This window comes from Drosophila yakuba, chromosome 3R, assembly GCF_016746365.2.
Source record: "Drosophila yakuba strain Tai18E2 chromosome 3R, Prin_Dyak_Tai18E2_2.1, whole genome shotgun sequence".
Classification (NCBI taxonomy): domain Eukaryota; kingdom Metazoa; phylum Arthropoda; class Insecta; order Diptera; family Drosophilidae; genus Drosophila; species Drosophila yakuba.
The window spans coordinates 27772811-27800808 of record NC_052530.2 but is presented as its reverse complement, the minus strand read 5'-3'; the positions used below and the strand labels follow the sequence as shown (position 1 = coordinate 27800808).

Below are 27998 nucleotides of genomic sequence, written 5' to 3'. Positions count from 1 at the left end.
TGTTCTCAAATCGCGAGCAACTTCGGTCGTGAACGGACGTGCTTTCGCTGTAAATTCGGAATCGGTGTCGCGAAACAAAAGAATATTGGCAACAAACTTGTTTGAATCAAATGGCCAAACGCAAATATCCGCAAAGGGCATAAGGATAAATTGATTGGCCAGTGAAGTGAGTGAGTGTCTTGTTTCGTATTGGTTTGGCAAAAACACAAAAAAAAAGTAAAATCCCAATTATGTTTCTACCTGCAAGGGATGCTGAGATTTTGGCAGAGTTTCGCATCATTTCCGAGCAGCTTAACTAACTCAACAAGTGAATTCAAGGGTTTTCGCTACTCTAATCACTGATTTTGTGCTCGTGATCTTCGTACTCGATTGAAATTCGATTACGATCGTTTTGTGTGTGCATTGAAATCAGCGTTATCAGTGTCTGCCCTGATCTTTGGTTTGCGTTGAATATGATTATTATTATTCATTATTCATTTCTCTGGTTTCCCGCGGCCAACGACAATAAGTTAAGTAAACACGCTGTTTTGGTTGAGGATGCTACCGCTGCTGTCGCTGCTGTCGTTTGATGTTGCTGCTGTGCATGTAGCTGCTGCATGTGTTGCTGCTTTTTCTGTTGGTGTTGCTTGTATTGCTGCTGCTGCTGTCACATGTGTTGCTACTGTTTCTAGTGCTGTTGCTGTTTGCAAAGCGTCGGCTGATGTCAATGTTGCTGCTGCTATTGCTGCTGTCTCATATGTTGCTGCAACTTCCATAGCTAGTTGCTTTCTCATGTGTTGCTGGTACTTTTAAAGATGCTGCTGCTTTCTTTGTTGCTGCTACTTTTGTTGCTGCGTCTTTTGTTGCTGCTGCTGTTGATAGAAGCGCCGCATTCGAATGGCTATAAATAAAAAACGGCACGCGGTGTGTGCAGCAGTGATATTCCCCCCGCGCGGCTCCTCCGTGTTTTTCAGCACCACCAGCATCGCTCGATTATTATTTGTGGGTGTTCTGCGTTTTACGCGACCACACACGCACACACACACACTACTATCTTCGCCGTGCGGTTTCCACTTTTCCGCTTTTCATGCCGTTGTTAAGTCGCAGCGCATATCTCGTCAATTGGCAATCTAAAGGCCGCCGGCATAATTAAAATAGAATCATTTCTAATTTCGCTTTGTGTCGCACAGACATGTGTGTCTTGTTTTTTTTTTGTTTTTTAATTTTTTTTTCTGTTTGCAATACGGAACAATTGCGAAAGTCAAGGTGGCCGCGAAATAGAAGGGAATTCCTATCCGATGGCAACGAACTCGATCTCTGCGCACCCAACTCTTCTTGTCTGGCCTTTTATTGATTTATTTTTTATTTCCACCGCAGTCTGCTCCTTTTTTACGTTTCCTTTTGTTTTGGCCAACGATCCTCGATCTTCGACGGCAATTAAAGGTTAGCCCAAAGGGCTTAGCAAGACAGGCATTAGCCTTAATTGGCTTTGGTTGCATTTGCTGCCTCGTCTTCGGAACTTTTTCATATGCTGCGCACTTTGTTTGTTTGCCTGCTGAATGGCGGCTGATGGAAATTTATGCGTTGAGAGAGGTGGAAGAAAATGAAATGGAAAATATGGAATTTTTGAGTTGAGTTTGAAGGGGAGCGGTGGGGATGTTACACCTAGCACTTCCGGTTGCCAGAATATCGACTTCCGGTGGCGCAGAATTGTCAGCGGGGGGGAAAAATGCTTTGGCACAAAAGACGCATATTGATATTGTTGCCCAGGCTGCTTACGCTCCAATAAGCACCCATACAGCCACACCCACACCCACACACACACATAGACTGAGGTACAGAGGGACAGGTCCTTAGTCGTTCGTCCTTCGTCCTTGGGAGCCAGAAAACGCATTTCATTTTTGCTCCAGTGAGTTGGCCCTTGTCTGGCAAACGTTTTGTGGCAACTTGGCCATTAAGCATTTCGTGTTTAAGCAGCAGGATCTGTCCCTTCTTCCCACGCAGGACGAAGGACGAAGGACCAACAGGACAGTACAGCAAGGAATAAAAATTGCCCGCGTATGCATTTCTTAACAACATTTCTGCACCACCCTCTCGTCACCACCCCCCCTTCCCCAGCGACAACATTTCATTTCATATTTTGTGGCAGCAGCGCTTTGAATAGAATTCATTTGGATTCCCTTTCCCAGGACGCCTCGTCCACTTCCTTTAGCCTTTGTCAGCCCCCCTCCGTTTTCCGCATCCCACATCCCCAATTCCAATTCCAGATCCCGCATCCCTCATCCTTCATCCTCGTGGAATACGCACTTCAGACTGATAGCGCGTGCTTAACAAATTTCTGCTGTATTTTTCGGTTCTTGTTCTCCACTTTATTATTTTCCGTCTACCTTTTTTTTCTCGTTTTTTGCCATGGCAATGGGGAATTTTTTCGCATTTTTAGCTGTCGCAGCAGGGTAAAAATTAAAAGCGAATTAAGTTCGAGGAGTGGTGGATGTATCTAAAAGGTGGACAGCCAAAGATAACTGCACTTGACGCCGGATAGACCACAGGCATTATTAAACCCCAAATTTACCTTCCAACCCGACGGGGTGGCAAATCTGCAAAGGAGATTTGACTTATTTTATGGATATTGCGAAGTATTCTGTATCTGCTACAGCAGCCATGGAAAGGGTCTTCAGTCCACAGAAAAAATATGTATAAAATATAAATACATTGGTCTTTATATTTATTTCATACTTCAATGAGTTATTACTAATTGTTATTCACTCTTAAGTAGCGATTTAACGCTTACAAAACTCAAAAAGTTGCTAGTTTTAAATATGTATATCAAAAAGGTGTTTAGTAGTTACGCTGATTTTTGGCAGTGTAAGTCGCCAGGAAATACAAATATTTTTCCGTATGTAGGCACAACAGCTGACACCATCCTGCTAACAAGCAGCCGTGGCATCCACGTCCTCCTCCAAGTCCTCGAGAGCAGCAGCAGGACCCCTTCCATGGAGAGTGTCACCCCAAGCTACATCTTCTGTATTTTTACTTCATCTTTTGCCACGCCACTTTCATCCTGCCCCCACGAGAAGCACTTGGTTTCTTCCCAATTTCGGTTGCTATAAAGCAAAGTTAATGATATGTCGCAAGTGCTTGTTTGTCTGGGTGACTGGGGATGAGTGTGGGTGGCTCCACTTCCAGTTGGCTGAATGCTGTCATTCCTGCGGCCCCCATTCCATGTGTAATTAATTAAAGACTAAGCAGATTTTATATTTCACTTACTTGCTTGAGCGCTATTTATGTGAATTCCTACTATACTCTATGTCATATATTTCAATGTCTGCAAGTTAGGCTAATTGGGTAGTTTAGTAGTGTAACGAGAAATCTTGAGGCAATCTAAAGAGGCAAGCATATCTTTTAGATTTCCCTCGATGCAAAGCTCTTTATTGAGCTCTCAATGGCTTCGAATGCCTTGGCCGTGGTTTCGCCACTTTGTAGTTGGCCAAAGCCCAACTTGGCCCACAAACTTTTCACTTGCCGTCAGTTTTGTCGGATCGTTTTCACTTGCACGCATTTACAAGCAAGAAGTTAAGTCCTCAGTTTTGCCCAACGGGTGGGGGGGCATTTCCTCACTGAAAATTTGTTCGCCCAGTCGCCCTTTTTTATTTGCCAAATTAAAAGGATTTCACTCGCTTTTCATATTTGCATGGAGGCGGCGGGTGCTGTTTTACGTTTTACGTTTTTATTCTTTTCATATTTTATCGCCGACCTGGCTGGCCTCGTATCCCATTGCCAACAATTTTCCCACGCAATCACCATAAAAAGAAATCTTTGCCGCCATATTTCTGCAGGATACCTCGGCTCCTCTCTCCATTCCTTTCCGGCAATTGTTATTCATGACCCGAAACAACAGCAGGGTGGCTGCAGGCTGCAGGGATGATGATGAAATGAGTTTGGATGCCAAGGTGCGGCACAGCATCCCAGTGCGCCAATGGACCGTGTTGGGTACTGATTCCCCTGGCCACACAACGCTCGTCATTCGTCGTTGTTAGTATTAATTATTTCTTAACTTTAGTGCCGTGTCCGTGCTGGCCAGGTTTATAAATAAAGCGCAGGCTCTTCACGGCATCCAGTTCTTCCTGCTCCTGCGGCCACTGGTTATTTGCATCGTCCTTCGTCCTGTTTCTGTTTCTGTTGCAGATTATGACCCCAAAAGTGGGTGGCTGGCTGGCTAGCTGCCTATCTGTCTGCGGGGTATTTTATGGCTGAACTTTATTTACATTCACATGCCGAGCTGCTAAATAATCAGGACTCGACTCGACTCGACCCGGCCCACCCACTCATTTCGTTTGTGCTGTGCTGCAGGATACAGCAGTCAGGAGCCAGGAGCGAGGAGCCAGGACCCACTGGCTAGGATATACGGATGTACCACCCACCGGGTTGGGTGGGTTTTCGGCCATGGCCTGACCCGGCGTACAAGGGCCACAGGTGCCAGGCAGCCAAGTTTAATTATTTGCCGTTGGCTTTGGATTCGTTCTGGTTCTGGTTCTGGTCCTACCCTCGGGGTCCTGCTCATCCTCCTCCTGGTGTCCTGGCCTCTGGCCTGCTATCCGATCCCATCCCATCTGGCTGTCTGTTTGTTTGCCTGTTTGTTGTTAGTTCAGTCGCCTCGCTGCATTTTGCGCTTGTGAAGCATTTTAAATCGCATAAAAGTCGGCCGCAGCAGCAGTAGTACATAGTAGCAGAAGGATCCTCCGAGGCTCCTCTTGCTGACCCCCGATTCATTATACCATTTCGGCTGGGCCCGCCTTTGCGTCGGTAATTGAAATTAAGTTGTTGCCAAATTGAGGCTCGGAGTCCCCGCAGCTCCACCACCCACTTGTTAGCCAAGTCGTGGCCTGCATTTCGATGTCCTTGAGTGCTGCGAAAATGGTCGAGAAATGCGAAAATGCGAAAAGTCGCAAAGTGCTTTGGCAGTGTGCTAAACATCAAACAGTCATGCTGAATCCTTCTTTAAAAAAATCATACGATAGCCATTTCAATTCATATCTTTTGCCGCATAGCTTGCAACTGCAAATGTCAACTGTCAAACGGAGCAAATCAAAATTAGGCAAACAAAGAGCTGCCGCAGCGAGTGCTGTCAGGATTTGCTCTTGTATAACACTTAAAAGGAAGTCTTCGAGGGTGGGCGTAAGTTGGCTGCTGGTGGTGGTGGTGATTCTACGTCTAGTGCTGCTCCAAATCAGAGACTGAGAATCGGAACCGCCCCGGCTGGAAAACAAGGATTCCCCAGCCACTTGACGCTTGTCATTGTCAGCTCTTGTAGTTGGAAAGTTGCGAGCACTTGACAAGCCTGATTGATGGCCTCGTTGCGAGGAGCAAGTATGCCAGGATGCCAGAGTGCCAGAATGCCAGGATATCTGGATATATCTGCTGGCTGGCACTCTTATCGCATCTAATTAAACTAAAAGTAGATGGTGTGTGCCATTTGAAAATGACATCTTACAGCTTTTTAATGCCAATATCGAGGGCGCTCAAAGAGCACTTTTAAGAATAGATAGAACACTTATTTGCTCGCCAGCTATTACGTAGTAAAATTGACATTTGTTTACGCTGACGAATTCACCTAGAACCTTTGATAAGGAATGCACCGCCCAAAATCCATGTGGGTGCGATAAGAGCGGAGGAGGAAGTCCATGGGGAGCAGCATGAGAATGATGAGGTCCGCACAAATTCCATAATGAGCAAAGTGGCTGGAAAATAGCAAAGTGGAAGGCGCTTTCACTTTAGCCAATTAACATACTTTTCAACGATTTTCAATTTGCTGCCAGAGACGTGGCAACAAAGGCAACAAAACCCAACAAAAAATTGCCAAGAAGGACGTACATTTCAAGTTAACTTTTCTTTTCCCCCCCTTATGATTATTTAGTTTGGAATTTATCAATTGAATTTTTAATTTCGCTTAAATGAGATGGCGGCAACGAGAATGGCGCCGTCATCATCATTCTCGTCCCTGCCGTTGGTCCCATGCGGCGTATACGTAATTATGCGAACGTGGATTATGGAAATGGCTGCTTCGGGGGTTTCCTTCTTCCCCATTTCCCCCTTTCCCCCTTCGGATTTCCGTGCAGAAATAGCTCCTGCTGCTGCTTCTTGGTTGGGTGAAATTAAACGAAATGAAATTAAGAAAATGTGTTGCACTCCTTTTGCCTCGATTCGCAACTGTTTTGCTTGGCTGTAAAAACTTTCGGTCCAAGGTTTCGTCTGTGGAATTGTCTGTGTGGTGTTTGCCTTTATTTGCTAGTTGCCACCACCACCACCACCGCCACTAGCACCACCTCCACCATCATAACCACCATTACCACCACCACCACACAAAAGGCAACTTAATTTGCCATAAAAAGCCAGGCGAGTCCTTGATTTGTTTTGTTTAAGCGGGGGCCGGAAATGAAATGATTTAATGAAATTGCCACAATTGCTGGGGAAAATCAGTAGCAGCAACAGCAGCAGTGGCAGGAAAGCAGCCTGATGACAATGGTTTTGGCCAAACATTCAAGTTAATTGAAAAGGTTTTGTGAATTGCTCGGGCTTTTTGGGGGCTAAGCGATTTTTAATTACCTGTTATTGTGCATCGCAGTAAAGGTGCCTGCCTCTCACAGTTTCTCTAGTAAATTAATTGAGTGCTAAGTTGAGCGGAGCGGAGCGGAGCAAGTGCCTCCTACCTGTTCTGGTTTTAAGGCTTTTACTGCCTGACCCATTGCCGTCCAAAGTCGACTTCCTTCACTCCCCCTAGTTTTGCGCCCATCTGTTGGGTTTTACACCTCCTTTGTTCAGCTACCCGAGTTTTATGATCGCCCAAGGCGCAGATGTTGGTTGCATACCATACTCCTATGTATGTATATACTTATCTGTGTGTATTGCCTTCAGATACATACATATGTATGTAAATAAGACAGAGACCGGGTGTGCACAGATTGAGATTATCTGGCGGATACATATTTTGTCTAACATACGAGTAAACCCATATTGATGAGGGCCAAACGCTGTGTGTTTGCCTCTGTCTCTCGCATCGATTGCATTGGATGCCTCATTTTGGAATTAGCAACTGCATCCGTGAGGTTGACATTTCCCATCCAGAGTTCGCATTCAAATTGCAAATGAAATGAAAGCCGGCTTGCCAGCAAGATAACCCCCCCGATTCGGAATGCATAAGTAAATTGCTTTCCGCAGTCGAATGGTAATGTTACTACTGCCGATTTCGATCTGCATTTTCCCAGTTTAATCCCCAGCACATTTCACTATTGTATTTACCCATCAATGTGTGTGAAAGTGCGCCGTTTATTTCCGCCAAACAAAACAAAAAAACAAAAATCACAATGATTTCAGGGCCGTGAAAAAACAAAATCCAGGAGCTTATCGCCCGAAAGTGTGGGTCAATTCGAATGCGACAAAGGGTTATCATCGGTTCACGGGGGCTTGGGAACACAGACCTATAGACTATACGGCAGCCAAAAACAGGGTAGTAAAACATATGTTTCACACATTCGATTATATAGTTTTATAGTCACGCCTATTTTTAAAGTTCTGTACAACAATTAAAGTATATATTACTACACCGTGTATTCAAAACAAGTTTGCTTACACAGGGTCCAGCTGTTCAGGGTTTACTTATAAAAATATAAATAAATAAATAAATGAAAGACTCACTTTTCGCACAAAAATCTTCTTCTACCACTATGGGATCGGAAAAACTGATAATCGATTGCAAAAAGCGTAATATAACCAAGTAAATCTCGGAACAAAGGGTTATCAGTGGGTTTAAACAGCCAGGAACGTAAACAAATAAATAGTGAAAAGTTCCACAAAGTCTGGTGCAAACCTGAATGAAACCTCAACCTCGGACACATTTAACAATCTAATCGGTGTTTTTACGCTTTTGTTTAACTATTTCCATTGCAGGCCCGGCACGTGCTAATCGAAAATGCAGAAATTATACTAAGAGCAGATAGGTAGGCACATCTGAGTCCAAACGTGGTCACGAAACGAGGAAAGAGCACAACAAAAAAACAACAAACAACAAACTACAATCACAAACAGAAGTAGAGTACTCGCAGAGTACACAAGTATTTGAAGCCACAGCAATGCGTCGGAGGCGTGGCACGCCCCTGGGCGTCAGCTGGACGAACTGCGTCCTGCTTCTGGCCAGCGGTCTGCTGCTGGTGCTCATTTCGGTGCACGCCAAGAACCCCAGGCCGCATCGAGGACTACCTGCCCCCGCAGCTGCTCCTGCAACTGTGCCTGCATCCGTGGATCAGGTGGCGACTGAAAATGGCCACAGGCGGGAACCCACCGTCGATGGCAGTGTACTTCAACGGCTATCGGGTTCGAAAGCGACCATAGACGAGGACGACAAGGGGGATGAGGATGAGGGGCTGAAGCACCAGCACCTGGAGGAGCATCGGCAACAATTCGACGCATATCTGGGCACAATACGCCGGCTGCGTCGTCCCTACCGCAGCAAATACACCATCGAGCAGCTGATGCGGCTGCATGTGACACCAAAGGTATCCGGAGACATTGACATGGATCCCTGCAAGGCCGGTGAGTACGGGTTAGGGTGCACATATCCCAGATCCCTGCTGATACCACTTTCCACATTTCACCTGCCACGGGTCACGGAAATGGCTTCGCATTTGCCTTCCCTTTGGCGTTGATTCAACTCCGCCGTAAGCCAATCTCTAAGCCCCGAATCTATACATTTCCTTATATTCCATCAGGAGAAATCGAAAATCATTAGGAACTACTTCTAAGTTGGAAAATATATAGTTACATGTATCTTATAAATTTACTATCTAATAATAATATATACCATTTCAATATTAACTCATGGAGTTATAGAGCTAAAATCAGTTTTTCCTCTAAGCCAGCTAACAACTCGAATTTCTCTCAGTGCCAATCTATATGAGATTTCACCGATACCCCAGTCAAGTCGTGGCAAGACAAAAGCTTTGAAAATTGTGTTATCCAGCGAGTTTGAGTAAAAGCGAAAAGTCTTGTTAACTCGAGACGCAGACAGCTACACACACGTGGAAGTGTGTCTCATCCCCTCGCACTCGACATTATTTATGGCCACCACCCACCTCCATTTGGCATCCATCCTCCCACACCAACCCCTCCGGAAAAGCCCCTGTCAGCCGCTTGTTGCAGCGCTGGAAATTAAGCGCTATTGTGGCATGCTCCGTCTACTTGTGCTCATCCTGCCCTCCGATCAGCTCGATTCAATTGAATTTACCTTAGTTTGCAAAAAAAAGCAGCAGCAAGGAAATAATAAAAAAAACCAAGGGAAAATGTAAGGAAATTGACTGCGAGAGCAATGCGAAAACGAATGCGTCGCCGACATATCAATGGCTCCTAGACTCTCTCTCCTCCGCTTGTCCGGACAAGGATCCCCGTATCCGCATCCACATCCTCATCCACATCCGCATCCTGGTCTGAGCTTAAGTCAGCGCTTGTGTCTGCCAGAGGCAGAAGCACCGGCTTCGATTGCAATTTGTCTGCCTCGAACTGGGAGAAGGCAAGTTTATCTGCGGGTCCATCTATAAGTATTTGCTCACATCAATTGTCAAAAAGTTGAGCACCTCCTGTGGGTGGTAACCCATCCTTCCGCTATCCACCATACACCATCCACCATCCAGCGAATGCCAAAAACCCAGTCAAGGACAGGCATTCCTCGGGCGGAATCCTCTCCAAACTATGCGTATATTGAACGGCAAACAACTTCCGCACTAACTATCATTGCCAAAGTGACGTCAAGTGTTTGAATATCCGTCTTTATTTCCCTTTTTGTAATATATTAAAGGGGTTTGAACAAAATTCACTATAAGCTTATTTATAAGCAGCTTTGCCGATACTAATTCAATTCGTTTAAAACAACACAATATTTTGTGCATTTAGTAATGCGTGCAGTTTTGGAAATTGTTAATTGTACCAACCATTCTTTATTAAAACGTATTTGCAAAATAATTCATATATGATAAGCAGCTGTTTAAAAAGTTGTAATTTTAAAGAGCATTCATATATCAGCTTGTGCAGAGTGCACATTGTTTTAAAATATAAATGATTTGTTGTTATGCCTGTACCATTATGCCTTTTATGGGCCTCCACTGCGTCCTCTCCTCTCCTCTCCTCCTCCATTTGTGAGCATTGTGGGCTGCCCCATTTGGGTAAATTACTCTCGCTGGGCTTTTGAAGGTCGATGTCTGGCGCTTTGATGGCCAGATAGGTCACATCGCCGCATAGATCACCCAATTTCGTGTGGTTCCACAACTTGCCAGCGCGATTTCACTATCAATCATCAGCGCCTCGGGGAATTTTCACCACCGTTCGCAGTCCACAATTATTGAATTGTTTGCACTGCTGGTTGCAAAAATGGCTGGCCAAAATATTGGGTCAAAATATGGAGTCGATTTGTGTTGCATGGACTGCCAGTCCTGAAGAAAGAATGGCTTCCTAATATATGCAAATGCACGCAGTCATCTATATATGGATTCGCTTGGAGGGGAAAAATAAACAATTTTTCTTTGGTTTCTGCACGCACAAAGCGGGCTAATTGAATTTCGGAGTGGGATCACGAAGGAGGGAAGCTTGTTGTTAATCAACTTTCAATTGAAGTTGAAGCAATTTGAAACTGGGAAATTTAATTTGCCAAAAATGTGCACGAAAATCCCCCGAAGTGCACGCACACACACACACAGACACGCATGCATACGAATTAGTTAAACAACAAATTTGCCGGCAAGTACTCGAAAGTTAATTAAGCCCTTTGAAGCGGCAACGCCCATAAGTAGGCAACGAAACGCAAGCGTTTAGCATTGGAAATTCAGCGGCGTGTCAAAATGCACCCAACACTTTAAGGAATTTGATGCGACTGGGCCCACAATGCGTTGCATTACATTGTTCGCTGTGCTTTGTGCAGATTCGCTAATTAATTTGCATAAGCGTAGCGCACAAAAGTTCCATCAATGCGGCAATGCAACAATGGTAAAGGGGCTTAGGTGTATCAAACGACTGTGGAACTGTGGCGCGACTGTGGGCGAGTACGCAGAAATCAAACCGCAAATGGCATTGCAAATGGGCGGGCAAAGCCCCAACATTCCGTGGAGTGCAGCCGGAGCCAAGTTGACGACAGTAATGATGACAACAGCATCACAATAACAACCGCAAAGCCAGGACGACCAAAATGTCAGTCGGCGGAGGAGGAGGAGGAGGAGGAGGCGGAGGTGCCGCGCGATGGCTTCAAGTGGCCTGGCTGATGGCGGATGGATGGCGGAGTGGAGTGCAGTGGGGTAAAGAGGCGCACAAAACTCAAACAACCTGCCCAAGTGACTGCAAATAATTTCCCACCACGCCCCACACAGCATTACACACACACACACACACACCACATATACATATCTTTCTTGTGGGGATTTCCCCTTTCACGATTCCACGATTCACACTCACATTGATGCAGCTGTGGCGAAATGGCAAAATGTCAGAAGCGCTCGGCTGAAAGGCAACAAACTAACGCCGCCGTTCGCGCTCTCAAATAAAAAGGCACTTCGAAGGCATTGCATGCATAGCTGCTGGATGCGGGGGCCACCGACTGGAGATGGAAACGGTTCATGTTGCATGAACCCTCTACCCCCCTGCGAAAGCAGAGGAATAAATCTGCTCAGCTGGGAATTGCTCAATATGAACATGCACACTGCACTGGGCATAAAAATACATACCCTGAGATAGATATCAATGTAGCTTAAATCTTAAGGATATTCACATTCAAGGAAGAGATATTCATATTTAAGTGAAATTTAACATAAATTTTTTGATTTGAACCAGAATATTTTCCCACAGTGCTTACAGTACATATATATCCTTGCGAAATCCTTCAAGTTGATTCGTACTGCTTCGTACCTGCTTGGTGCCCTGCAGCGCTCTTAAAAAGTCCATCGCTGAGCCAAGCCAGAGCCTGCTGCCAGAAACTATTTACAATTCGCACTTTTGGCATTGTGTGCAGACGGATTGAGTTAGTTTGTAGCGTTTTCGAGGGGTTTTTGCAGATGGGGGAATGGGGGTTTTTGGGGGGCTGATGGAGCTGGTGGAGCTGCAGGCGCAGATGGTTGGGATGCTCACCGCAAAACAGCCAGCAGGATCAGCTTACAAAGCCGCAGCAGGAGGCAGAATGATAGGGGATAACGTTTTCGGAAGGGGAACTGTGCATGCCCTTAATTAAAAACCACATCTATTTAATACTTAACTTTGTTTCATCTACGCAAATAAACACATAAATTAATTCAATTTTCTGGCAGGCATGCCAAACAAATTGCTGGCGGTGGGGCAAATTAATTTATTTACCACACAACATTTGCCCAGTCATTGACCTCATTTCGCATGTCCGTCTTTTCCGCACTCACAGTTGCACAATAGATTTATATACACTTCCCAAAATATATATGCTTATATGTGTGATGATATATTCGGCTTGCTTTTGGAACCGAAAGCTATCGCTGGATTTTGAAAAGCGAATCTCGTGCGCTGCCAGTAAAAACATGACGAACAAAAGCAGGCACAAGAAAAAAGGAAATGCAGCTGCGGAAATGTTAGGAAATCGGAAGTGAGCTGATTCGCAGATCCTTGAAGAAGGGATGAACCGGCTGAGAGGACTTTGTCAGCCATTGACTGCATTTGCAGCACCTGCTTTGCCCATATTTCGCAACAGTTGGGCTAACATTTACAAACTCAAGTCGAAACACGCACACTTCGCATTTGAATTCAGGTGCATTTATTGAAATGACATTGCTCCCCCACAAGCAGAAACATGTGTAAATAAAATAAACTTGCATTTAAGCTGTTTACATAATTAATTAATGCCAACAAGAATGGCATGTCACCCCGGAATGGCATGAAATTGGGCGACTGGCTGCTGCTTTACAACTGTTGCGGAATTTCTGCCATCGGCTGACAGCAGGATGCATTTCCAAACTTTTTGCTGCATACTTTATGGCGTATGTGTGCTTCATGTGTATATGTGTGCATGCACACATGCATAAGACAAACAAACAAACGAACGAACAAACAAAACAAGTGCCTTGTGTCTGAGCAACCTGTTTGCCAGAATTTGTTATCCCTGCCGCCTGTATGCTGCAATCATTGTTTATGCAAATTGGCATAAATAAGCAGGCAAAGCAAACAAGCTCAAAAGCTGCTCAGATAATGCCACAAAATGGAGCTTATGTTTCTCCCATATTCCCATATGTATAGTACTGTATGTACTTTATTTACATATATGTATATACATACATACACACATAAATCCTTAGTCGTGTGAGCGCCTGCAGCTGTGGGCAATCCGTAATTTATGCAAATCGCATTTTAAATTTGTAAATGTTATTTTAATTGTTCGGCCGGCATTCTGATGCCCCAGATACGAAAAAAGGGCGATACAAATCGAATTAATCCACCAAGCGATGACCAAAGCAGATCTGTAGTACAATTTATGATTTCCATTTGCATTTCAACTTGCCATATCCTTCAGCCTCGATTCCCGCTGTTTTTCTCCTATTCCCAGCATGAAAATGGAGTGAAAGCGACAGACCAAAGACAAATTGAATGCGTTCTCCCGAATTTTGTGTTTATTTTTTCTGTTTCTGGTTCTGGTTCTGTTTCTGTGTCGGCTTCTGTTCTTTTTGGCCAAAGCAAATGCCAAGAATCCAATACGGAATTCATATGCTGGCGAAATAAAATTGAACCAAATCCAGTCAAGCGAACACTGAGCTTCATTTGCAGCAGTTGAACCCTTTTATTGTCGGATTTGATTTATTAGGATTTTGAGAGCCAGTCCTTTGACACCAGCAGTAAAAGAAACAGAAATAGAAATAGAAATAGAAATATGTATAAATAAATGTTACATAAAGATCTATGCTCCATCAAAGTATTTTACAAAAATATGGACACAAGGCCTGCATGCCATGGACCGCATTAACACAACAATTCCATCGATTGTACATGACTTTATTTGTAGCACAAATAATCCGCAGGCAAATGGAAAAACAAATCTACAAGTGCTGTCAGTGAAATTCATGAGAACTTTCTATTCAGTTTAAGGACTTACCTCACCTAACCTAAAGAATGAATTTAAAATGAAATATAAGGCATTTATAGGCACAAAGGCTAATGGTAATATATTCTTATATTTTAAAAATGTTCAATTAAATACTCCTCAATGTCCCAAAACCATTTTGATCATATATAGAAATAGAAAACAGATAACAACATTTGTTTAAACAAACGAACATTTTTAATTGAGCGCCAGAGAAATGAAATTCGGATGCCATCGCCGATAGGCAAATGAAGAAGATACTCCGCTGATATCTGGAATGTCTGCCTTTTATTTGGCATCATTTGTGGAAAATGTGCAAAAATTGTACGAAAATAAACGCGACGGCAACGAAACACTTTTGCAGCAATTGCACTGTTGATGGCACAATTATCAGATGCAACTGCAAGTGTCGTTTGAAATGCTTTCCCCGGTGGGTGGAGTGGGTGGTGCAGGGTGGTGCAGGGTGGTGCTGAGTGGTGCTAGATGGTGCTAGGTGATGCTAGGTGGTGCTGAGTGGTTCATAGTTGCAGAGCGAGTTTATTGAACCTTGGGCCGCAGACTTGACTGTAATAAAGTGGCACCGAAAGTTGAGTTGAGTAGGTGAACTGAATAAAGTGCGCACACAACTTAAACACACTCCAATGAACTGGCATATTCACACTATTCACACATCAGGCGAATATGACTGCGCTTTTCAGCCCCATTTTAAATTGAAAAACTGTGCGCTGCAAAAAATCCAACATGCGAACATATATATGCGAGTATATATATATATTTCATCCTATATCTCCTGTATTCCCGTGCTCCAAGCTAAAAACTTTTTCTAAAAATGCTTTGTGCGAACGAGCTCGATTCTCCGTATTTTTGTCTTTTTTTTTTGCCTACTTTTTGTGCGGCTGCAATGGAAAATAGTTTTCGTGTCTGCCGTAGGTGCAAAGTGGCCATAGATGCGGAGTCGGGGCCACAAATGCTGCTCCGTACAGCTGCATAAATATTTCGACGCAGTTGTCCATCATAAATCTGGCGCACTAACTCAAACATTGGCCCGCTATTGTTTGGCCCCCAGGCTCTATCAGTTCTATCTGCGATTTGGCCGGCGCAAAGAGGATCTGGGGATCTGGGCATGTTTGCCCAGGGAGCAGGGAGCCACACACACACACATGATTTCGACAGTCAGTGGTTTCATAAGCCCGGTCTGGGCCATTGACCGGCTACTACAGTGGTCATGGAGGCAATCCAACCGATTCTGAGGTGTGACATGCGGTAGTCCGAATGGCAATTGCTTCCATTTCATTAGGATTCATTTCGGCAGTCGCCCAACGAAGATAACCGGTGAAACACACTCACCAATTTGCCACACATGATTTGATTCGTTTATTCAATCATTTGACACTCCACTCCACATTTTCCACTCATACAACACCGAGAAAAAGCCAACTATTGTGTGGAATATGAAGTTTGATTTGTAGAGCATGTGTAGTATACATTATATATATAGCAAATTCTTGTGCTGTGCATACACAGACTATAGTCGCAAAGTGTTTTCCCCATCGTACGAATGTTTTTCGAATAAATAAACAAGCGCAAAACCCACTCACCGACCGACACACACTCATGAAAAGCAAACAAAAGCTACAGCCTAAATCGTGCCCAAATCCAAAACGTCCTGCGGGGTCACTCGTCACCATCGCCATCGTGGTCACCTCCATCTCCAGCTCCATCTTCAGCTCCAAGCTCCAGCTCCATCTCCAAACTCCAGCTCCATCTCCAAACTCCAGCTCCATCTCCAAACTCCAGCTCCATCTCCAAACTCCAGCTCCACCTCCATTTTGGGGCAACTATCCTCACTCGCAGTGCTGCTGCTTTTGGCTAATGGTCGAGGTCCTCATGCAATCTCTGCTGCCGCCGGATTAGTTTGTCCAGCCACATATATTCCCCCTTCCTCATCTCCATCCACATTCGCATCCGTTCCTCCAATCTACATCCTTCCTGCCGCTCCATCCGCATCTGCATCCGAATGCGATTCTGTCCGTTTTGTGTTCGAGTGCTTTATTTGTCCGGCTCTATTTGCCTTGATTTCATCTTTAATTTAGGCATCGCCTGAATGTCCATCCATCCATCCTTCCATCCGTTTGCCGCTTTTGTGGCTTGTTTGCTCGCTGGCCGCTTATCAAAACATAATTCCGGCCATGATGGATTCTCCGTCCGCCCATTTAACATGTCCGCGGGGCGTGGCCATGGCAAATTGAATTTCATTGTTATGGCTACGGTAATTAATACGCACACACAAACACACACTTACATGCAAGGGAATGGATATGTACTACAGAAGAATGGGGCTCACTCACATATGCATGCATATATGCATTTCCGTTCGCTTTATGTACGCTCTTCAATGGCAGATTATGCATAATTACAGCCATATTTACAATGCCAGCAGCGATTTGCAAGCCAACGATTTGTTAGCCAGTCAGTTGAGCAGTCAAGGCTAATTTTACTTTACTTCAACGGGGTCGTGAGCACCGAGATTTAAGCAGATTTACTAAGGAATCGCTCAAGGGAGTTGAGTTAAAAAGCTAAATTACTCAGCAAAAAACGTGGTATAATACACATTGCTCCATACATATATAGTAATCTATAAAAATCTATATCTATTTATTTTAAAAACGTATTAAATGACTCTTTCAAATGCAAAAGCATCGAACTAAAACCGTTAATCTTTTAAGCTGATTTTTAAATTCAGCAGCAATGTCACATTCAATTCAATGTCAAGCGAAACTGCAGATCAACTAGCATTTTTTTGCCGCTCGTTCTCAATCCTTTTTGAGCCGCAAGTATTTTTGCTGTTTAATTGCTTGCGTTTTATTTGCGCACATAGTCGTATTTTATTTTATGACACAACCATTGGCATCCGCCAAAGAGCACAAAAGCCATAAATAACAAAAAGAAAGGACCCAAAAAATAACCAGCAAAGCACAGCAGCAACATCAGCAACAACATCAACAAAAAAGGTGAAAAGAAAGCGCACTCAACTGACCTCAACAATGGCAATCAGTCGACGTGCTCTCTTCAATTATTTGCTTTTGACCCACAAAATGGACGACCAACTCTGGACGCTGGACGATGGTGGACTCTGGTGGACTTGGTGGATGTTACCAGCATACAACTGATGCGATGCGTCAAGTGCTGGGGATGCTGCTTCTGGTTTTCGCACGTATAAAGCGTGGCCCAGAGCGAATAATCAGTTGGAACCATACGGCCAGGCAGCAGGGCGGCTATAGAGCGATGGTGGGTTTTATTTTTAATTAAACTGGCAGTTGGCAGTCGCGAGTTTCGGCCCAAGAGCTCATAAAGTGGGCGGGTGGACACACATTACGCATACGCCGCGTGACCAGGATTTAGGGATGTGGCGGGGAGGGGGAAAAGGGGAAAAGGGATAAAGGGGAAAAGGGAAAGTGCAGCCAGAATGTGTTGAACATTTTTGTGGCCGCCGTTAAAAGGGTGCGCAACTGGACTCGGAACGGAAACGGATTGCCTCTAAAATGGCACGTTTTGTGCGTCAGTTCGTTAGTGTGAATGATGTGGGTGAGCTAAGGACCAAGGACCAAGGACCAAAGACCAAGGACGAGGGAGGTAGGGAGGAAGGACTGAGGACTCAGGATAGCAGACTATGGGGGAGGTGGCGACGCTCAAAAATTTAATTACTTTCACTTGTGCGAACTGTTTGTCTGCCAGTCAGATGAGTGGACGAGACGGCCAACAGGCATTTAACGTAAATGTAATGAAATTGCAGACGAACTCAGACGCGCATCGCCTGCTTTCCGTTTCCGTTTGCGTTTGCGTTACGTTTCGTTTCAGAAGTCCTTCGCCTTGATCCTTCTTTGCCCGGTTAACACTTCTTCTTGTGCGGGTGGCAGGACTTGCGAGCTTTGTGACGCATTATGCGGCAAGTTTTCTCGCCTGCTGAGCTGCGCAGAGTGCATCCCCTTTTTATTACCACATCCACTGCCAAGTCCTACTCCGTATCCTTGGTCCTTCGAGAGTTGGAAACGATAACGGGATTAAATGCCAACTGGAAAACGTGTTTAGCTTCAGCCACTTTTCGAGCGCTTCTAGTTGTAGTCGTACCCCTGTGTGCCACCATTTCTCTTTGGTGCCGGCATCAAAATCAATCATCCGCCATGTGGGCTGCTATGTTTTAAATTTAAATTTCATGTATGCACAGCCACGCAAGCATATACATATGTATATAGATTTTTAATTCACAACAGGGCACACGTGTTCGCAGCAGTGCACAGATTTTCCGATTGTGTATGTAAATATTTGCGCAATTCTAGAAATTTGTTTGACTGTTAAATCAAATGTAAATACGATATGTTTTCAAAGTCAACATGCTGCGAATGCAGCAAAAACAATGGCGCACATAGCAAGTAGTTAAATGTGCGAAAACGTGAGCAGATTGAATATACAAATCTAGATGGCGTGTAATTTAATTCAGATTTCACAGCATATTCCCAGCGAACGAACTAACAGGATTTCGATTTCACACAGAATTTTGATCCCCACATCAGCTTAAATCATAATTCCAATCTTTGACAGAAATACAGACGTCTCGATGCCCCGCCGTCTGTCATTTAGTGGGTGTTTTTTGGGTGGCCAATGCCATTTCCTGTTCATTTTCTCCATTTGCTCTATTTGCTCCAACTGCAGCAAGGCGACCACAGCTCGGCTTACGGTGCGTATGATTGACATTGATTGGACCGCAGCCAAACAAACTGTGTGGTTTGGCTCCCAGACCCTTTCTTTCTTGATTTTTTCCCCCACTGATTGCTATGCTCGGTTGCACTTTCGGGAACTAAATCAAAAAGCGTTTGCAGCTTGATAAATATGTAATTTGCAATTTTGGCCAAAACAACACGCAGCAGTAAACTAAAAACCCGTTGAAGGAGTAACAAAACCAAGGAATGCACACATGTTCAGCTGCTTCAGCATGGGGGTTCCCCTTGAATACAGTGAATACTTCGAAGTGAAATGCACTTAAAGAACATTCTGAATAGTACGTTTATAACTAAGGAGTTATTTAGCAAAAGTTGTGCAACTTAGCACTGCTAAGAAGTAATAAAGTAATAGTTATCAGGCAGAAGGATCGAAATGCAGGAAAATCATTTCACCTCTTTGATTACTTCCTATGTCATTACGAACTTACTATTCGTGAGGCAACAAATCCAGGATTATTACCCATTGGATACGTGTACAACCGATTGGCATGCGATCCAAGTGGCGATGGATTTTACAGTCTACTACTGGAATGACCCACTTCCCAACAAGTTAGACTCACAGTTGCGACTCAAAGATGATTGGTTTTGCCGTTCCAGTTGTAATAATCAAATTGCCAGCACATCGGAGTTTCCCAGCTTCCGAGTTTCCGAGTTCCCGGGTTTCCGTGGACAGAAGGAGCAGGTGAATTGCAAAGGGTGGTGATGGGATGAGGATGATGAAGATGAAGAGGAAGAGGAAGCCCGTTGGAGATGCAAGATGGGAATGGCAATCCAGAGGAGGAATGTGGGCCACGTTGAGCGGCCTTCAGAAGTCAAAAGGCGTTAACGTTAATGCCGCCCTATCATGAACTGCCTGGGATCCACATCCACTCGAGCGCAGGCTTCACTGTGCCAGCCGTGTAAATAGCATGAATGCAATTTTATTTTATTTATGTTTGAATTAAGCCGAGCTCTGAGCAGCCAGCCAACCAGCAGCATTTCAGCAGGAGCACTCAGACAGTCTTTATAGGCAAATGAATTGCTCTATGCCCAGCTTATTTTCGGAAAAGTGTGGAGGAAATGCTGTGTTTTGACATGAAAAATAAAGATTAATGTTGCCCAGGGGTTGGTTTAAAATGATTCGCTTAAAATATATTTAACTGGCCAGCTGTATAGAGTCTGTATAGTTCGGTATGAGGTATCATTTATTTTCCCCAGCTACTATCTTTTTGTGTTTTTATTTTTTGTTTTGTTGAATGTGCAAACGCACTTAATTAATTTTGTTTAACATGTCTGAGGCAGACAGGGCAACAATTTCATATTTTGCTTGTTAACTGTTATCGTTGTTGTTGTTGCTGCTGCTGCTGCCATTTTTACCGACCAGTGGCCATAAACTCCCTTTAGCACATTGCGTATACGCCGTGTGGAGCGTGGGCAAACAAAGGCATCAGCTGGACAGTAACTCTGGACTCCACCCATCCTGCTGATGCTGATGCTGATGCACTGATTAAATGGATATGCAGAGTGTGTCTATCCAGCCGCCTGGCGAAATGACTGTCAGGGCAGCACGGCTTTATTTTATTTCTGGCCAGGATGGTCACTTGGGGTAGTTGACCAGGCCAGTAGATGTTGTCGCTGCGAATTATAAATTACCAGCTGGGCGCAACGGCCAGCATCAGACAGCTAACCAACCGCCAACCAAGTGTACGGATGAGCGAACCGGGAGCCACATGAAATTTCAATTAAAATAAAAATTTATACGCTTTTCGCCTTGTCGCTTATAATTAAAAACAATTTGTAAGTTATGGACGACGTGCTGGAGGTATAGGTGGAGGTGGAGCACTGCTATAATGCCCCTAATTTAAATCGCTTTATCTCTGGCCTTGCAGGCGGTTTCATGGGCGACATTGCCCTGCCGGAGGGTGATTCCGGCCCGGTGGTTGCCCACACGCCCATCGACGACGAGGAGCAGGAGCGCCAGGAGGTGGAGCAGCTGCTGGCTGACTCGCCCAGTCCGGTTCACGACCCCGCCTCCGCCTCCATCTCCGCTTCCGTTTCCGGTGCGGCCAACTCGAGGCCGACCAAGTTCAATGCCACCTTCCAGCTGGATCTGGAGAAGCTCAAGCAGGAGGTCTACCACGAGGGGCTGCAGGTGGAGGAGGAGGGCCTCACCGACATCATTCGCAAGAAGACCAAGCTGCCCAGCTCAGGTCCGGTCAACCTGAAGGCGGGACATGGCCAGTCGCAGACTCAGGTGAGTCATAAACGGGGGCTAGACTAAGCTAAATAAACCTGCCATATTATAAATACATAACTTCACTAATTGTGGTTAGCTATAAATATTCATATCATATCATTACGATGCAGAAGCTTATAAATGAGGTTTTTAGTATTTGGAAATTTTAAAAGTACTTTAAAGGTCTGTTAACTTTGAATCCCCCAGAGTGCCAATGAGCCCGTGAAGCCCGGTTCAGACTCACCCTCCGATTACGCGCAAGCATCCAGCTACAAGAACGAGGTACTGCCTCCGTCGGAGCAGCGCATCCATGCGGACAAGCCAGCTCGTCTGACGCTGGCCGAGATGGGCCCCAACCCCAAGGCGAGCAACAAGACACAGTCGCTGCACCGCAATGTGGACACACGAAAGATTCAGTCGGATAACAAGGACATCGAGGACGATTCGGGCAACAATTTTGTGGCCGAGAGGAGGCCATCACAGATTGTGCCCACTTCCTTGCCGGAACAGCGATCCACTCCTGCACACGTGTACAGCAATGCCGGCGGCAATGGCATGCAGCTGGACGACGAGGTGGACTTCTTGCATTCCCGTGGCGTGGTGAGGAGGCGCCACAGGCGAGGACCGAAACAGCGGTGAGCCAAAAATGCTAGAACCAAAATAAAGATAGAGGATAAATCCATAAAGAATTTTGACAAAATACATTTGGGATTAAAAACTATGTAGTTAGCTATGATTAATAGCAGCGCAAAACAGTCTTTATTTTAACTGTCCGCACAGTTTTTCAATTTTTTTATACAAAATAATCCGTTTTTTCCAATTGCAGTACAAATAGTTGTCCAAATGTGGAATGCCATACCTCATTGAATTTGTAACAAAATTCCCTATCGATCGATGTACATACTTTGAAATTCTAATTTTTAGCCATTTTTTGCAAATTTTGATGATGGTACCCCTTATCGAAAATGCGAAAATTTGTCAAATTTTTTATTTTCGAAAATCGAAAAAGTAGGGATAGACATAGTTAGCTATGTTTATTAGCAGCACAAACTAGTCTTTATTTTATCTGTGCGATCATTTTTGGCCAAGTTATGGCGAAAACGCCGATTGAAAATATCCGATTTTTGTACAATAACCGTCGCTATAACCGGACTGTCGCTATAACCGGATTCTACTGTAGTTGCTTTTTAATACCCACTTATTTTTAAATATTTAATCTAATAGCATCACAAGCTGATTTTTTGCTATGAATAAAACATGTATCAATTGCAGAATTTAAGTAGCAAAAAACAATATAACAACTAAACAATTAAATTTTGTTAATGCCGGTAAATCTAGAATTTATGGCCATTAGTTAATTTAAATGGTTTTTTTTGTTTAATTGGCACATCAAGAGGTATTTTAATCCGTCTTTAAAAATGTCAATTCAATGTTTTCCCTGCAGAAGAAGCAACCAGCACTTGGAGCACGAGGCCAAGCTGCAGCGATTGAAGGAGGAGCTGAGTCGTCCAGTCATCGAGGGCCACCACCACCGCCAGTCGCACCACCAGAAGCAGCTGCAGCACCGCCCGCACCACCAGAGCCACCACCGCAAGAAGCACCGGCGACAGCAGCACCACCGTCGACGTGGCCAGAGCACCACGCAATACGTGAACCATTCCCCGCCAGGATTCAATCAATCGCAGCAAGCCCAGCAGCAGTCAGTGTCTGAAATGGATTTGCTGAAAGCGGAGTAAGTTGGGCAATGGCAATCCTCACCTACACCACACCCCCCCCCCACCCTGGGGCAACCACCACCGCCACATCCGTTTCCGCTGCCATTTCCTGGCCCCACTGTAAATTGCTGGCCATTTTCATTCAGAGGTTTTTCGGCATAAACTTTAAACAAACAGCAGCCATTTTGGCAGCTCACACAGACACAAACAAAGGCTCATTCACACACACACACACAAACACACCCATTCACACAGGCCCATTGCTCATTGTGCGGTTGTGTGGGTGTATGCGTGCGTGTGTGTGCATGTTAAAAGTTATGAATTTTAATAGAAATTCGCGTGCCAAAAGTTGTGCCTTACAACAACAGTGAAAAATGTATGGAAAACTGTTGGCAATTAAAATTACGCATACGCCTCGTAAAACTTTTTGCCCATCGCTTTCCAAAATCAACCATAACTAACAAGGAGACATCTTTCCCCTGCCATCTGCAGAGCACCCGAGGATGAGGAGCACCAGCGCCATCGGGTGGCACGTGCCGTCACCGCCAAGAAGGAACGCATCTGGGATTATGGAGTGATTCCGTACGAGATCGATGGCAACTTCAGTGGCATCCACAAGGCGCTCTTCAAGCTGGCCATGCGCCACTGGGAGAACTCCACGTGCATCAAGTTCGTGGAGCGCGACCCGGAGATTCATCCCAATTACATTGTGTTCACGGTGCGCAGCTGCGGGTGAGTTTGGACTCCTGGATACCACCAGGAATATCATTCTAATCCCCTAATTCCCCACTAGATGCTGCTCATTTGTGGGTAAACGTGGCAATGGACCGCAGGCCATCTCAATCGGCAGAAACTGCGACAAGTTCGGCATTGTGGTCCATGAGCTGGGTCACGTGGTGGGCTTCTGGCACGAGCACACGCGTCCGGATCGGGAGAAGCACGTGGTCATCGAGCACAACAACATCATGAAGGGCCAGGACTACAACTTCAACATGCTATCGCCCGACGAAGTGGACTCACTGGGCATGGCCTACGACTACGACTCGATCATGCACTATGCGCGGAACACGTTCTCCAAGGGCACCTACCTGGACACCATCCTGCCCATCGAGATGAAGGGTCGCAAGCGTCCAGAGATTGGCCAGCGCTTGCGCCTCAGCCAGGGTGACATCGCCCAGGCCAATCTGCTGTACAAGTGTCCGAAGTGTGGACGCACCTTCCAGGAGAGTTCCGGCATCTTTGCCTCACCATCTCACTACACGGCCGGTGCTCTGAGCAATGAGACGGAGCACTGCGAGTGGCGCATCACAGCCACCTACGGCGAAAGAGTGGAACTGAAGCTGGAGAATATGGTATTAATCATTAATTATAATTCCACATACACACTTTCTCACACTTTCCCCTTAGAACATCTTCAAGTCCAACAACTGCGAGACGGACTACCTGGAGATCCGGGATGGCTACTTCGAGAAGTCGCCGCTCATTGGGCGCTTCTGCGGCAAGGTGGACAAGGAGGTGATCCGCACGGAGTCCAGTCGCATGCTGCTCACCTATGTGAATACACATCGCGTCGAGGGCTTCAGGGGCTTCAAGGCGGAGTTCGATGGTGAGTGGGTGCATGCCATGAATGGGGAAAATGGAGCAAATGGGGAATGAAAGTGGTCGCTGCAAGTTCCTGACATTCCGTTTTCCATAGTTGTTTGCGGTGGCGAGTTGTCCGTGGACGATGCCGTTGGCCGTTTGGAGTCGCCCAACTATCCGCTGGACTATTTGCCCAACAAGGAATGTGTGTGGAAAATAACTGTGCCCGATAGCTACCAGGTGGCGTTGAAATTCCAGTCCTTCGAGGTGGAGAACCACGACAGTTGTGTCTACGACTACGTCGAGGTCCGTGACGGTCCTGGCCAGGATGCGCCGCTAATTGGCGTTTTCTGTGGCTACAAGCCGCCGCCGAACATGAAGTGAGTGCCACTGAAGAGGTTCACCCTTTTTCCCTCCTCCCTGTTTTAAAACGAAGGAACTCTGCTTTTGTTCGGCGTCCCTTTGCAGGTCAAGTGGCAATTCGATGTACGTGAAATTCGTGTCGGACACATCGGTGCAGAAGGCGGGCTTCTCGGCCGTGTTCATGAAGGAGGTGGACGAGTGCGAGACCCAGAACCACGGATGCGAGCACGAGTGCATCAACACCCTGGGCGGCTACGAGTGCAGCTGCCGCATCGGATTCGAGCTGCACAGCGACAAGAAGCACTGCGAAGGTGGGTTAACTGCCAAAGTGCTCCTCAATCGAGTTATATTCGTTTTTATGTTGATAATTGCAAGGGGAACATACCAATCTTAACCAGAAAATGTCCAACCAAGTCATGGGTTGCAACATTTCAGCATAAACTGCAGCTATTAAAAATTACAATTATCTAACTTTTTAATCGAATTTCTCCCTTTTCCATCAAGATGCCTGTGGCGGCGTCATCGAGTATCCGAATGGCACCATCACCTCGCCCTCGTTTCCCGAGATGTACCCCCTGCTGAAGGAGTGCATCTGGGAGATTGTGGCGCCGCCCAAGCACAGGATATCGCTGAATTTCACCCACTTCGATCTGGAGGGCACGGTGCATCAGCAATCGGACTGTGGCTACGATTCGGTCACCGTCTACTCAAAGCTGGGCGAGAATCGTCTGAAGAGGATCGGCACCTTCTGCGGCTCCAGCATTCCGCCGACGGCCACATCCGAGAGTAATGCGCTGAGATTGGAGTTCCATTCGGACAAGTCCGTACAGAGATCGGGTTTCGCGGCCGTCTTCTTCACGGACATCGATGAGTGTGCGGTGAATAATGGTGGGTGTCAGCACGAGTGCCGGAACACCATTGGATCCTACATCTGCATGTGCCACAACGGATACTCCATGCACGAGAATGGCCACGACTGCAAGGAGGGCGAGTGCAAGTACGAGATCTCCGCCCCCTTCGGCAGCATCTTCAGTCCCAATTACCCGGATTCCTATCCCCCGAATGCGGACTGCGTGTGGCACTTCATCACCACGCCGGGCCACCGCATCAAGCTGATTTTCAACGAGTTCGACGTGGAATCGCATCAGGTGGGCATGACAAAGTGGAGTTTATGTAAAAGCACCTCATTTAAGTACTGTCCCCTGTAGTTTCTGCCTTTCTGCGTAATGATGTTTTCTTGAGCCGTGTAATTTGCATTGAATTTATTGCAGGAATGCACCTACGATAACGTGGCCGTCTACGATGGCGAGTCCGAGTCCAGTTCGGTTCTGGGTCGCTTCTGCGGGGATAAGATACCCTTCCCCATCTCCTCCACCAGCAACCAGATGTACATGGTGCTCAAGACGGACAAGAACAAGCAGAAGAACGGATTCACAGCCTCCCACTCCACGGGTATGTTGGTGTTCAAATCCCAAGCCAGCTGCAACTTCAGCATTTTCTGTTTACTTGCAGCCTGTGGAGGATATTTGCGTGCCACCAGCCAGGTGCAGCAGTTCTATTCGCACGCCCGGTTCGGAAACCAGGACTACGACGACGGCATGGACTGCGAGTGGACCATTGCGGCTCCGGACAACAGCTACGTCCAGCTCATCTTCCTCACCTTCGACATCGAGAGCAGCGAGAACTGCACCTTCGACTACGTGCAGGTGTTCTCGGACATTGACGATGTGTACGGACAGTATGGACCCATGTACGGACAATACTGTGGCAATGTGGTGGGTATACCTATTTCGGTAATCCGGAGAACTTGGATGCTAAGCCTTGTGTGTTACAGCTGCCGCAGGACATCAACTCCATGACCCATTCGCTGCTGGTGCGCTTCAAGACCGACGGTTCGGTGCCGATGAAGGGCTTCTCCGCCTCATATGTGGCCGTGCCCAATTCGGGGGAGTACGATCACTCCGACGAGGATGTAGAGAACTCGTACAGCTCCGAGATGGTCACCCCGTTTCCGGGCTCCCTGAAGAGCATCTACATCGAGGACACGCAGGAGGAGACAGACGAGTACAGCGACTTCAGCGGCAATCAACTGGTCTTCAATGGACAGTATCGTGGTCGATACAGTCTGCCCAATCGGTACTACTCCGGAAAGGCATAGGGCGAACCACGGAGGTGGAACCACGGACCGTGCGCCAAAATACATGACAATATATTAAAACGGAATTTATTTAACAGATTTAGGCATATCGTCGCGTACATAAAACAGACTTTCCCGATCTTCCACGCGCACTCCGCTGGCCATGTCCAGGATATAATCAAAGATCCAATACTAGTTTTAGGCACTCGAATCACACTCGAAACACATTGTTAGGTTCCAGTCGACTAAGATCTGCGGTGGCAATTACTTAGACCTATGTCATACATGTAATGTACTTTGACTACACTCTTCTAGCTCTTAGCTCTAGACTCTGTGGCTAAATATGCAATTCCTCTTTTCCCATTTCCCCCTTGCATTTGACTGCTTTTTTCTCTGAGGCATTTTCTTTTCGGATATCTATATTCTACTATATAGTGTGCCATATTTAATGGTAATGATGGCGTTGGAGTGCATTTCGTTAGGCATCTTAGCGTAAGTCAATGGGTGGCCCATATCAAAATCGGAACGCAAGTTAGGATAGAAAAGAGATACACACATATCTGCGGAAGCACCGAAAATGGAAGGTCCTCGTCCTCACAGATGGATTGAATTTTTCACACACAGGCATATGTACAACTCTCGGATATTTGACTCAACTTAATACGTAATTAAATCTATACATACATACTATTAAAACTTGCATAGTAACTATGTTTTAAAACCAAAACAAAACGTGTTTGAAGAATGTAATTTACGGGTTTTTTCTCCTTCGTGTGTTTTATGGGTTTATGGCACTAGATGCCACCTTGCCACTCAGAAGCGCAGGCAGAAGCGCCATGGCTCTTGAATAGCATTTGGAGGTGGAATTACCGCGAAACGATTCGTTCATGCGGCGGATTTACGATCATTAATGACCTGCCCTAAAAGGCCCGAATCCGCCGCTTAAGCAACGCAACACCTGATCCTGGGCAAATGCCCCTGAGCCCGGCCAGCGACCCAGGTAGATGGTCACATACATGCATGGAGATGTATGGCAATGTCAAGGTGCGAGCAGGGATACCCAAATCAAAATCCATTGAATGCAAACAACAGAACAACAGGCGGCAGA

General features: G+C 45.8%; 1 protein-coding gene and 1 long non-coding RNA gene across 3 annotated transcripts; one reads left to right on the top strand and one right to left on the bottom strand.

Annotated features, from left to right (window-relative positions):
* The first annotated feature begins 1 nt into the window (after position 1).
* LOC6538673 (dorsal-ventral patterning protein tolloid) lies at positions 2-27617 on the top strand. Of its 2 annotated transcripts, none has more exons than XM_039375289.1 (14): positions 2-166; positions 7924-8565; positions 20748-21112; positions 21302-21729; positions 22539-22826; positions 23302-23541; positions 23603-24161; positions 24217-24415; positions 24506-24770; positions 24859-25064; positions 25258-25901; positions 26025-26205; positions 26266-26528; positions 26588-27617. In XM_039375289.1, exons 2-14 carry the CDS (start codon positions 8106-8108, stop codon positions 26909-26911), a joined length of 4422 nt encoding a protein of 1473 aa, XP_039231223.1. In that variant the 5' UTR covers positions 2-166; positions 7924-8105; the 3' UTR covers positions 26912-27617. The 2 variants fall into 2 exon arrangements, with proteins under 2 accessions (XP_039231223.1, XP_002099193.1); XM_002099157.3 differs by having other exon boundaries at positions 2-170.
* LOC120321721 lies at positions 15457-20578 on the bottom strand. Its single transcript, XR_005561433.2, has 2 exons — positions 18230-20578; positions 15457-18173 (listed from the first exon to the last, which is right to left on the bottom strand). It is a non-coding gene; the product is annotated as an uncharacterized LOC120321721 (long non-coding RNA).
* Positions 27618-27998: the final 381 nt, after the last annotated feature.

Bases quoted from the DNA above. Each gene is read 5' to 3' on its own strand.
- LOC6538673 (XM_039375289.1), top strand. From the start codon at position 8,106: ATGCGTCGGAGGCGTGGCACGCCCCTGGGCGTCAGCTGGACGAACTGC. The intron at 23,542-23,602 runs GTGAGTTTGGAC...ATTCCCCACTAG, and splicing joins TTCACGGTGCGCAGCTGCGG to ATGCTGCTCATTTGTGGGTA. The intron at 24,771-24,858 runs GTGAGTGCCACT...GTCCCTTTGCAG, and splicing joins AAGCCGCCGCCGAACATGAA to GTCAAGTGGCAATTCGATGT.